This window comes from Phalacrocorax aristotelis, chromosome 1 (genome assembly GCF_949628215.1).
Source record: "Phalacrocorax aristotelis chromosome 1, bGulAri2.1, whole genome shotgun sequence".
Classification (NCBI taxonomy): Eukaryota; Metazoa; Chordata; class Aves; order Suliformes; family Phalacrocoracidae; genus Phalacrocorax; species Phalacrocorax aristotelis.
Genome location: NC_134276.1, coordinates 171,791,158 through 171,803,845, shown reverse-complemented (window position 1 = coordinate 171,803,845; position 12,688 = coordinate 171,791,158). Strand labels below are relative to the sequence as shown.

The following is a 12,688-nucleotide window of genomic DNA, read 5'->3' as shown; positions in this document are numbered from 1 at the left end:
GCCATGGCATCAAAAATAAGACTTGTTACTACTGTTGTTTTAAAAAGGCAAGAAGTTATGTTCAGCTGTTCATTAAAAAAATACCATTTAAATTACTTCAGGCTTATGTTGAGAGCATTTAATTCATACTAGCCATTTACATTGTATCTGGTTTTGATTACAAGAACATTCTAAACCTTGGGATTGAGTATATTTTCCATTCTAATTTAGAAGATTGGTTTGGACATACTGCATTCCTGAATAAAAGTAAAGGTAATGTTCCTGGTTAACCTAGTTATATTTGCTTTGGCACTAATAGTTAATGATCAAGAAAAGGAAAAATTTCATTCAAAAAGTTCATTAAAAAAAAGGGTGTTGACTAATGGTTAATTATCAACTAATTATTTGATAATCATGGGAGGTGACTGTTAAAAAGCAAGTCCTTTGGAAGTATTAATAACCACTTGAGATTAGCATGTATTTTTTCATTTTAAAAAACGGTGTTATTTTCCTTTTCAGATTGAACATGTACACCGCTTTTAATTTATTTTACTGAAGATATGTATACGAAGAATAGATATTTAAGTGTGTATTAAGGAACAAAGAAACAAAGACTGTCTTTGAGAAGAGGATGCTTTTCTGAATCATGTAGAAGCATATATCATAAGATTTATTTTTAAGTGTACCTACCTTACCTCTGTATAGGGGGATTTGCCAAACCTGGACCTGAATTTACCATGATTTATGAACCAGGAAAGGCAATTGTATTGCTGTTTTGTGTAGATTTTTGACTAATTCACCTTTCTGAAATAGCCATGTTAGGTTTGGATATACTGAGCGCAGCAGTTCACTCTTGGTCTGTGCAGGCATTCTTGAAATTTACTCCTTGCCTTCACCTGGAAGGCAAGGTTAAACCTGTTAACTAAAACCCATACATGCAATTAGATTATAAACACAGTATTAATGAGATTGACAATACAGTGTTTATCTGTGTCACATTTGACACTCATGGATTTCTACGGGGTCTACTAAGAGATTCTGGAGAATCTTTTAGGGGAAAAAAACCCTATAGATTCTGCTAATCCAAACATATGCATATGGTATAAATCACATAGCTATACAGTTTCCCTGTGTGATGTACTATAAGCCCAGAGCTGACATTGAAGTCATGAGGACTGCAGGAACTTTTCTGTTTATTGTCTAAAGCCAGCCAAAATTAGCTTATGGGGAGTAATCAGAGGCAGTGGGAAGACGTCTACAAGACTAACATGATCAGGATTAGAAAACTGAAGAAAAAATAACAAATAGTTTAGAACCATATTAATTTTTCATTAAATCAAGATTCTTCATTTTGCTTCTGTTCTGATGGGTAGAGGTCATCCAAGAAGGACTGGTGATTACATTCACCTCCAATTGACTAACCTGGTACAGTTTACATTTGTATCATACATGGACTGGGTATGTAGATATGGAAAGCATAACAGTCCTTGGAAAGCGTGCTGCAGTATTCAGCTATGTGCAAATTTCTCATGGGGGTTCTGTATATTATGAAGGAACAGAAAATGTTGAAGCTGAGATCTGTTAAGATGTCTGTCTTAAGAGGACAGTGTTGCCTTTGAGGTGCTTGGGTTTGATAGAGACATCTGTACGCAAGCACAATGCTTGCTCGCTATGAGGCGTTTTGTTCGAATAAGGAGAGTAAATTGGTCCCCTAAGTAATACCGAATCCAAGTAGTGCTTGTTTCAGTGAAAGGACCCACGAAAAAGAAGAGAGGATATTTGTTGAGACAGAATAACAGGTGCAATTATCTATTTTTTACATAGTTGTCATGTCAGATTTATAATTTTACATACATTCCCTTTTGAAAAGAAGTTGCAATGATCAGCCACACTGTTTACTTACAGTGCTCAGAATGAAACTGGCAGTTTCAGGACAGATTTCCTTGTCACAACTGCCTTTAAAAGAAACACATCATCAACTATTGTACAAATGCATACTACCATAACATTTTAAATTTATATGTGCATAAGGTGCAACCCAATTTCTTTTCACAACATAGCTTTAAACCTTTTGGTAATCATAGGATGTTTTGTTTTGTTCTGTTTAGTCCAGCAGATCTCTCTTAGAGAAACAATAATAAAAAAGGCGTTCAAGATCTCAAGAGAGGTTTGAGAACTTTGCATTTCCTATAAAATCCAAAATTTTCAACAAATAAGTGTTTGTATATTGCCTGGCCAAACTAGTAAAAAATAAATTGCTTTGCTTGTTTTGTGATTTCCCCAGATTTTCTGTGTCTCGTAAAGAGTTGGAAATAAGTCAGTTTTCCTGGGGAACGGCACCAGTTGGGACCCAGCTGATTGTATGCACTCTGTACATTCTCAGGTGGCTTTGCTTTATTGATTTGGTGTTTGTGAAGTCCAGACGCTAATACTTCTAATGATCAGCCATTCTTTTTGACTTTTGGTAACAAGTATTCTCATGCAGTTAATATCAAACAGAACTTTGTGCTCTACATCTGTTATTTCAAACTTCCCATTCTTGAATTCCCCTAGTCTCAAGTAAGTAGTACATTGCCTTCCTTTTTTACTCCCTACAATCTTTTCTCCTACTTCAAGGGCCCCATGATGCAAAATGTCATTTTGCCGGTCTTCAGTTCCAGTGACAACTTTAATTTTACTGATTTTAATGGGCTTTTCAAATACAATCCCATAGAAGTCCCCAGTAGAAGGAGCTTTACCCCAGAAGTACTCATCAATGCTGCTGTAAGCCTTGCTTGCCTCATAGTTTTCAAATACATTCATGTTGGTGTGCAAGTTTGCAGGTGGGTTGTCAGGGATATCAAATGATTCCTCTTCAAAATCATCATCCTTTAGCTTGTTTTCAGCTCCTTTGTAAGATGAGTAATATCCCATGTGCTGGAACAGCGATGGCTTAAAACGTATCACTTCCTTTTGAGCTAACAGCCCACGAAAGTGGATGAGCAGCCAATCGCAAGGCATTTCTTGGTAAAACATCAACAAAAAATGGGCCAGGCGTGGGAGGTCATGGGAATGGTAAAGCTTTCCAATGTACCCCAGTTTGGAGAATTCCAAAGTCACCCAGTAGGATCCTTCTCGTGAGGTAATTACTTTCTTAACAGCAGTCAAAAAGTTCTTTGAGCAGCGAACGTCATCCTCTAGCATCACATAATAGTCAGAAAGATTAGCACAAAAGTTAAGAAGGAAAGCATAATCTACATTTTGTTTGGATCGAAACTTCACACGGTCCTCTGGGTCATTGTAATTTCTCTTGAGGCCATCCAGTACAGGGTAATACTCCTCAGGGACATGAATAACTATTAATCTCCCCGCAATTACGTGATGTGCAAATTTCTGTGAAATATCCTGGACCATCCCTTCACACCAGGCTGAGTCAAAATCTGCCAGCTGTACTACCACTGCGATCTCTTTGAGCTCCTCATAACTTGACTGCTCAAATATGGACTTGATGGTCTCAAGCAAGTAGTTTCCCTTTTTCCGTTTCACAGAGGATAGACCTATTGTAAGGTATCCTGTACAAAAGACAATTCAAAAAAACAATTGAGTATCTGATGTTAGAAACCATTTCACCACAAAGGTATACTGCAGAGCTGTGCTTATATTAAATAAACCTTTTGAATGGTGAAGTCTGAGAAAGTTGGTATATGAACTTATTAAGCTCCATGCAACAAAGGATGTTTATTGCCTTTCATTAAAGAATTGTACTGCAAGCAAATAGTTATATGGAGACTATTGCATTAAACATTCACTTGTTAACTGCAAGGAATGGCATGTAGTGGACAAAAGCCAAAGCAATGTGCACATATATGCCTGTTAGAGGAAAACACGTAGACAATTATAAGGTTGTAAATCTGCTAAAAGAAAGGGGATTATGAGATAAGATCCATATAATATTTTTAAAGTAAGGAACTATGAAATGCAGCACAAAACCAAGAGCTATAAATTAATTGCCAAACTTTTGTCAAATTAAGCCCTTTACAGGACTAGTTACACTAATGCATAACTTTACCGTTTTATGAATGTTGCATGGATGATTTCATAGAATCATAGAATCGTTAAGGTTCAAAAAGACCCTTAAGATCATCGAGTCCAACCGCTAACTTATCACTGCCAAGTCCACCACTAAACCATATCCTCAAGCACCACATCTACCCTTCTTTTAAGTACCTCCAGGGGTGGAGACTCAACCACATCCCTGGGCAGCCTGCTCCAATGCCTGACAACCCTTTCGGTGAAGAAGTTTTTCCTAATATCCAACCTAAACTTGCCCTTTCTGCATGTTCATTTTTAACTGAATTTGTCCAATTTTTCTCTGCTAATAGTTCTTCTAACCCTCTTTCAGGACTCACTGAGCACTTTACAAGGAACATATTGGGGTATTATTTTAAAGTAGAAGAGAACTTACTACTGCATACCTGTGTTTGTATAAATAATTTTTAATGCTGTTACATCTTTCTAGGGGGAGATGCATCTTAATTACAAGGGAAGAATTTTAATTTCTGCTGTATTGGAGTCACTTCCATTGCATTTTTACCAGCATTCCAAATCAGTTTTTTTCAGTTATTTGCTAATATATCTCAATTTTTCTACCTTCTGGTGTAAAAAAATGTTAAGATGTTATAATTGACAGGGAGTACTTTAGTTGAACCTACCCCAACTTTCATAAAACATTGTGGTTTGTAGAAGTCTGCTCTGATAAAGTGATTCAGTTTCCCTCGAGGCTTCAGTCTGCTCAAAATGCAGTTGTACAGTGAAGTACAACCCCCAGAAGCCATTCACACTGCCTACACAGCCCCAGATTCCTCAAACCTAATTTGCACAAACTTTATAGCTTCCTATGAAGATCAACAACTCACAGATCATTTTATTTTTCCACCTGTGCTTGGACTTCTGAGCCTTGTTTACGTTTGAGAAACACTTGATTTGGAATGCAAAGGACACCTGTCTAAAAGCCAGGTATGGCCATATATCACTTGGAGATGAAAGTCTTGAAACCTGCCTGAAGTCAGAATAACTATATAGTCCATATGCAGGTGGCTGTGAGAAGAATCCTCCTTTATTGTCCCCGTAATAGCACAATTCACCTCCCTCATTATCACAGCTAAAGGAACAAGAAGATGCATTCACAGCTCCTGGGCTGGCAGAACAGGGGACCTGAAGGTTGTATCTATGTGTTCCCAGGCATAGATTGAAGTTACTGGTTATAGAGACAGAGGCTGACAGTATGGTCTCAGAGGGTGGTTACAGAGCACCACCACCATGTGCCTTGCTCCTGCTTCCTGAATCATCTCCCTCTGGCCTGGGAAGAGATCCACAAAAATACACTTGCACAGACCATCCAGGGGCTGCCTGCAGGATGACTACAAGTCAGGCATTTGGTGAGAAGGTAACCAGGCTGCGGGGCAGTCACCTCTAGGGCTTAACCGGCAGCTGCCCAGGCAGCTCACCTATGCAAGGAGAGATAGCTGTCCCACCAACTGTCTGAGATTATCGCTGCTTAACTCAGGCGCTCCTGCCTAGAAATACCACAGGGACTGTATGGATTCCACTCATTTTTAAATTACCTCATTTCATAACATTGAGATTGCAGTTACTTACTTTTCCTTGGCAAAGGCGTGCCAGCTAGGTAGCGATAGGAAATGTTTATAGATCCTGAGAAATTAGACAAATCTTTAAAAGTATGAACATAGCGCTCTGGGTTGAGCTGGTGCGTGGCTGTTTCTCTGATTAATTGCTTGTCCCCTTCCTATTAGTGAGAAAAAAAAAAAGAATAGGAGAGGGAGAGAGACAGAGAGAAACACATTTGTGAATGCCAGACAGAGAGGAAACACAGACAGGCAGGTTTCCAAGAATAACATTTTTCAGTGTCAGCTTTCGTGAAGGCATGTAGACGTCACCTCATTTTTTAAAAAAACCATTACTGAATATCACACATTTCTGGCTACAGAAAATCTACCATAACCCTTCAGATTATGGTAACAGGAAAAGCAGAAAAAATATTGTGGAGAAAAATTCTAGAAAGTGTGCAAACACTAAATTATTACCAAAAAATGCTGTGGTATTCAAAATAGGGATAAGAAATCATCAGTCAGGAACAGGTGAGACAATTTTCATAGATGGTGAAGTAGGGGAGATTTTTTGAAAATGTTTTCAGTGATTAAAAAACCACCAAACTGTTGCAAAGGAAAGATGAAACTAGATCCTGGCATCTGGCTCACTTTACCACTTTTCTGAGCAGCTCCAGCTCAGATTTGTGAGAAGCAGAAATGCATGTGATCATCCAGACATCCAAAGCTTTCTCAAACACTGATGGTACAGAAAAAAGGCAAGTTTATCACCACGGCTCCTCTTCCTGCCTCCTTCTCCTGTCTTTTTCTTCCAAGAGGCTTCTTGAACCATAGTAAAGTCACACAAGTGAAGGAGTGGCTTCCTCAGCAGTGCCCTAACCATAAGCTCAGTTGGGTGTCGGGAAAAATCTGTTCCTCAGTCCTTAAGCAAAGGGAAAATATCTAACAGGTTGTAATGTCACAAGGCTGAATTTAAAGGTAGGAATGTTTATTTATTTTACACTGCTTGATTCTAGTCTGACGACAGGCCAGTGTATGAATGAGTTAATTTATTCTGATATATACGGTATGTTAACACACTAAAAACTTCCTGATCTGTCATTAAATGTGAGCATTGTGCAGTGATAGAACTGCTGTTAATGAAAACATCCACAGAAACAACACTCATATTTAATGATATAAATATTAAAAAATTTGTCAAAGATATATTTTGTAGGACAAAGAAATATTTCTATAAACCGATCCTAGGTTCACTTTAAGTTCACTATTTTTCTTTCATAGAAGTAGTAAATAATCCACTTCTGAGCTTAGTAGAGGTATTTGGCAGACATCCAGGGGCATCTACCTGCACTGTTACGCTCTCTTGATCTGCAGTGTCTCTCCAGTAATTTCTTTCTAGTGCTGCTGTGCTACTTTGCATTTGCTCATAAGTTATGAGAGGAAGGTTTATGTTGATCAGATTCCAGATTAAAATGTAACTCAATGGGCTGGGAAGAGAATTCACCAAAACTTCAGGAGATTTTCTGTGAAAACTGTCAAATGAAAAAAAAGGGGCTGGTCCAAAATCTTCCTTTTCTTAAAATCAGACTTTCTTTAATGTCAAAACATCATGTGTCATTTGTTCCAGAATGGAGCAGCAAAATTCTTCATTTCATAAGGAGGTTTTGGAATGGAAATCTATTCTACTGAGGTTTTTTCTACATAAAAACTTTCAAAAGTATTAGAAATAGAGAATATCAGGACAAAATGTTTTGATTTTAGCAAGCAAAATATTTAAACTAACCACAAAATTTTTTTTTTTTTCTCTCTAAGAAATGCTTTTTGTGGCTAACAATCTTTTTTTTTTTTTTAAATTGTTGTTGTTTTCATTCCATTGTTGAATGAAAAGCAAAACTGAAATATGGATTTTCCAAAACTTTAAAATCTGGTTCTTCTACCTCTGACTACTATGCAGAGGTCAGTGAGGCTGAAGAGCTTGACTAGCTCTCTTTAGCTGTCTTGTCTGATTTTTTCTATGATGGTTTATTCTGGCTTTCATCTGTAAACTAACCTCTCACATTCCAGTGTTTGATAGAGCTTGGGAGGTCCCTGTAGGTGCCATGGGAAGAAGTGCCAGATTTACAGAGATACTCTGCTCCCTTAAGGATGCTGTGTCAGCTACAATACTGTTGTTTTCATAGTGTCCAAAATAATGATTAGTATTTATAGAAGAGTGCAGAAGGCATGCTTCACTTACAGTTCACTTACAACTCAGGATATGTATAAAAAAATCACTGCAAATGATACAGATATTGTGATCTAGGTTATATTAATTCAATACATCTTCAAAATATTTAATCAGATGTGGTACACACACTACAGGAGAAGCATCTTAAAATGCTCTGCTGACACCCATGCATCATCACTGTACACCCTCTACAAAACATACTTAAGCAATTTTACCAGGTGGGCCCTTACTTTCCATTTTCACAGGAGATGCCATGCAGAAAACAGTGAAGGGTCTCTTTGGACATATGAGAGTCTCTGAGCAAAAAGGGCAAGTTCTCCTCTCCCTTCTTAAGATTTGCCACAATAAGTCTCACTTTGTCATTCTAACTTCCTGAAAAAGTCCATTCATCTCATCTTACATCTGGTGAAAGAGGTGCCAGCCCTGGATCACCTTGCACAGCCTCCTCTCTGAGACTGGGAGGAGCAACTCGGGGTCAATTGCTCCCTTCCTCCATCATTTATCTTCAGGAGATATTCCAGCAGGAGGCACTCTACAATTAGAAAGTCAGAGGGCCTTTGGGACTATGAGGACTTTCAGATTCCTGTTCCCTGAGGGGAACTGTTTAGCCTGCTGTCCTTAAAAGCTATTCTCCAACGTCTCTCTCCTCACCACCAACACTGAAACAGCTTATCTTTTATCTCAGCAGAGAAAACACACCAGACAAGTTAACGGATGTGTCAGACGTGGTCAGGAAAGTTGGAAATGAAAATAAAGAAATAAACTAAAAAGTCAACAGCCTAACATTTGAAAAATGGTTGATGGACCATAAAAGTATCAAGAAATCTGGGAGAACTGTCAGGAGACTTGGCAAGAGACTTGGCTGGAAGCTACATGAACACAAACATGCCAGAACTGTGATGAGAGAAGCAATGAAGGAGAGTGGATCTCTATAAAAGGGTGAAAAAAGGAGCAAATTAAGACTAAGACCTGAAGCCATCTGGGGAGCTGGCAAATAGGACAGGAAAAGATTGCAAAAACAAACCAAGAGGAGCTCCATTAGCAGTGATAAGAAAAGCACTTTCAGAAACATCTGGGGGACTTTGAAGCGATTAGTGAAGGGAGAAGAAGCATCAGGGAAAATACCACTGGGAAAAAAAGATGTGATAAGCCAGGTCAAATTCGATCACAATGAAGAAATGATGAATAAATAAAACATAGTGCAAAACCTTAGTGAAAGTACTGTCAGAGAAAGCAATATGTCTGTAATGGAGTAACATGTTAGAAGCATATGTTACTTTTTCAATGGTTTAAAAAGGAGTAGGATAGTCTTAATATTTACAATATTTTTATAAGTAATGGTATAAGTATAATATTTTACATTAACGTTACTAGCAAGTTATCTATGGTTTTGATAAATGGTTTTTATAAATTAATGTAAGGACTTTACTAGTTATGTATTGCATATTTTTCATGCTATGATATTGTTTTCCACATCTAACCTAGATCGGACTTCACCTTTCAGAATATTGGAAAGCGCATAGTGTCCCAGTTAGAAGAATCAGACAAAAGGTGGTATAGAGGATCAGAAAGCTGCTCAGTAGTTCATTCAAATTCAAGAAGGAGGACTGTCTAATCATATCACAATGTTACATATTCAGTTTAGTCATTTTACTATTTGCAAGCTCCAGTTATTAAACTGCAATGTTCTTTTACTGGGCCTGGTCCAACCTCAGATGAACTGGAAATTCAATCCATTAATCAAGTCTTCAGAGCTGACTCGGCATTCAGCACTGAGACATCCACAGGTTACATCTAAATTGTAGAGTCAGGTTACATTGGCAATACTTGTTGAAATCTTTCAATAAATCTTTTTCACAGTCATAGACTTACACTAGGTATCATTTATGTCTAATTGTTAATGCTGTAGCGCTGAACCTGCCAGACTCAAATTTGGGATACAAGAAGTGAGAAAAACACAGAATAAAAGCACTAAAAAAAAATTATTCATGCAAGGAGCTTGAAGTATATTGAGTCAGTGTAAGTTCTCTTCTATAAGTCTATTTTTATAATATTGTTTAATGCAGCATTCATGGGTGAGGTTTGCTGTGTGGACTGAAAAAGGAGCTCCTAGCTCACATGAATATTTCAGGTGTAGATGATTTTCAACACTAAAATTGAGGGAAATCCAGAAGTATGGAAAATACAGGGGATGTTTTGACTCAGAGGAAAATATCTGATGGAGATGTCTCCATGTTTTGCTACTTCCATTATCTCCCGTACTTCCAATAAACACTGACACATTTTACTTCTGTGAAAAGGACTGTTAGGATCTTCCTGACACACCATGTGTGCAGTACATATTGATAAGATGGGTTTATCATAAAGGATACATTCAGAAGATAATTTACTGTTAATGGTACACTAACAGGGAAAATTGTAAGAATTATGAATTTCATTGCTTAACTAGGGATGTGTCTTGTTCTGTTATCCCAAGATTATTTCTTCCACCTAAGAAACTTACCAAAACATAACCATCTTCAATGTACAAGTTCATGAACAGCAAGCAAATGACAAGGACTCCTAAAAATGACACTGCTGATCGTTTCCGCAAGCATCTCATTTTATCAAAATATTTCAAGTTTTGTCTCATGTGAAGAAAGGCATACAGTAGTGTCACCTATGAAAGAAAACCACAGTGTTACAAGAACTTCTTATCCGATAAACATGACAGCAAAACAACTTACCTTCAGATGTATCATATCCCTTCAGACATGCATAGACTACAGCATTTAAGGTGGAATTAATTTAATATAATCATGGTCATCTCCAAGTTTAACATATAATCTTAACTATAATTTAAGCTTCCAATTTTTTTTTTTTTTGGTCAATAAAGAAAAAAAACACACCTTATCCTATGTATTTTAGGCTGGAACTATGATATCGCTGTGGCAGAAGTGCATTAGCAGTTCAGTGTCAGATTCCAACTTGATGTCAGGAGATGATGTTGTGCACTGTTTCCCTATATATCCATGTCTCCTTCCAAAGACAGCTCAGGCCAACAGGCAAGGAAGAAGCTATTGCATGACTCAGTACCCTTGCCAATAGGAGAAGTCTGGATATCGAACTGCCAGGCACAAATGAGGTATGTTCCCTGCAGTGAGAAGGCAGTAGTAAGACTCTGCATCATCCCTTAGCCTTAGATCTCTGTATTAGGATGGAACGACTCTCACTTGAGGTGTTATTTTCTCCAGAAGAAGAAAGGTGGATGTCTCCCTTAGACTGGAAACATCTAAGCAGAGTATTGGAAAACCATTACTCCCCTAATTAGACTAATCAGACAAAGATGGGTGGTGTAGAGGACCAGAAAGCCATTCAGTAGTTCAATTCAAGATCAAGAAAGAGGAGACTGTCTAGCCATATCACAATGTTACATATTCAGTTTAGTAATTTTACTATTTAAAGCATGCTGTATGCTGTTCCTGGCTCTGAAATCATAAGCATTAACCTGTGTAGGACTACATATGTTTGAACAAGATCTAGCCACAAACTAAAGAAACACACCCCAAATCAGGCTGCCCACACTCTGAGGGAGTGGATTACTAACTAGGGAGTGGATTATAAACTCATCATTTGTGGTCTCACTTGTTTAAGCACAAATATATTTTGGCTATTGTACATAACAATGTCTGTCTATCAAATTTAATATATTGAAGTCATGTACAAATGGAGAGTTTAAAGCTAGCCTACGTGAAGGAGTAAAGAGCACTGCATGTGCAGTGGTTAAACTCTGCATTTAAATACCTTCATTTTTGAAAGTGCTGAACATCTAAACTGTCACAAAATAGGCCCAATTAAGAGTTCCACAAAACATTTGTCATGTCATACAGAAAATTTTCTGGACTAATAACAAAAAACCTTCCAAGTGCAAAATTCAATCTATACTTGCTTTGCTAAACTGATCAAATGTATCTAATGGGATAAAATATAAGTCTATTAGATTCCAGAGAACAGGGAGGTAAATATATTACGTATCAGTAATCCAAATGTTTAACTGCAAGGTTTTGTCCATATAGGTTCAAGATGAACTGCACTAAATGGGTATCGATTGTATGCAGAATGATTTTAAAATCACTCTGTCAAGAATAAGGACAACTTACATGTTGCACAAAGGAAAAGAAAAAAAGAATTAATAACAATACATATTTCTGTCCCTATTTATTTGAGGTCAGGCTGGATTGCAGCAGACTGATTATCCTGAAGCTGAAAAAGCCCAATGTATCTATTTTTTAAGTTACGGCAACAATTTCCTTTTCCTTAATACCTAATGAAAATAAACATCATGAAGGAGCTGTCAGGGCTATGAATCTCCAAATTCTTGCCCCAACCCACCCTGTGAGAGCGCAGTGGTTGCTGGGTGTCTGTGGATTCCAGCAGGCTGTTGTGGAAATGGAAGATTTTCCCAGTTTTAGAAAAGACCATGTTGCACATACAATTTGGGTTTAATTTTGCTTCTTTTTTTCTTTCTTTTTTTTTCTTTTCTCCTCCCAGCACAACAACTGATTTTCAAAGCAATACACTCTTTTAAAAACTTAGCAGAGGATCACTGGGCAAATTAAATACCGACACTTCTCAGGGAATGGCATGAACTAGCCTGACTGTTGAAGATTCAAGTAGTCTGAATTGGGGTGTTTGCAGCTGCTGCCAGCTTCAGAGGTAACAGAGATGCACTACAGTTGCACACTTTGAAGTTTTTCTTTGGAAACCTTGGAAATAAGTGTCTTTTCAGTCACAGAATGACTCTATGTGACATGTTTACTATCATGCAGTTCCCTCATCTGAGCAGCCTGACTGAAGTCTCTAAGTGTGAGAAAGGGGACTTAAAACAATGTTTGCT

At 37.6% G+C, this 12,688-nt stretch overlaps 1 protein-coding gene across 1 annotated transcript; it reads right to left on the bottom strand.

The window, feature by feature from the left end:
- Positions 1–599: 599 nt before the first annotated feature.
- MGAT4C (MGAT4 family member C) lies at positions 600–10,465 on the bottom strand. The gene is made up of 3 exons (XM_075106615.1): positions 10,316–10,465; positions 5,617–5,764; positions 600–3,530 (listed from the first exon to the last, which is right to left on the bottom strand). The coding sequence occupies exons 1-3, from the start codon at positions 10,442–10,444 to the stop codon at positions 2,374–2,376; spliced, it is 1,434 nt and encodes a 477-aa protein (XP_074962716.1). The 5' UTR covers positions 10,445–10,465; the 3' UTR covers positions 600–2,373.
- Positions 10,466–12,688: the final 2,223 nt, after the last annotated feature.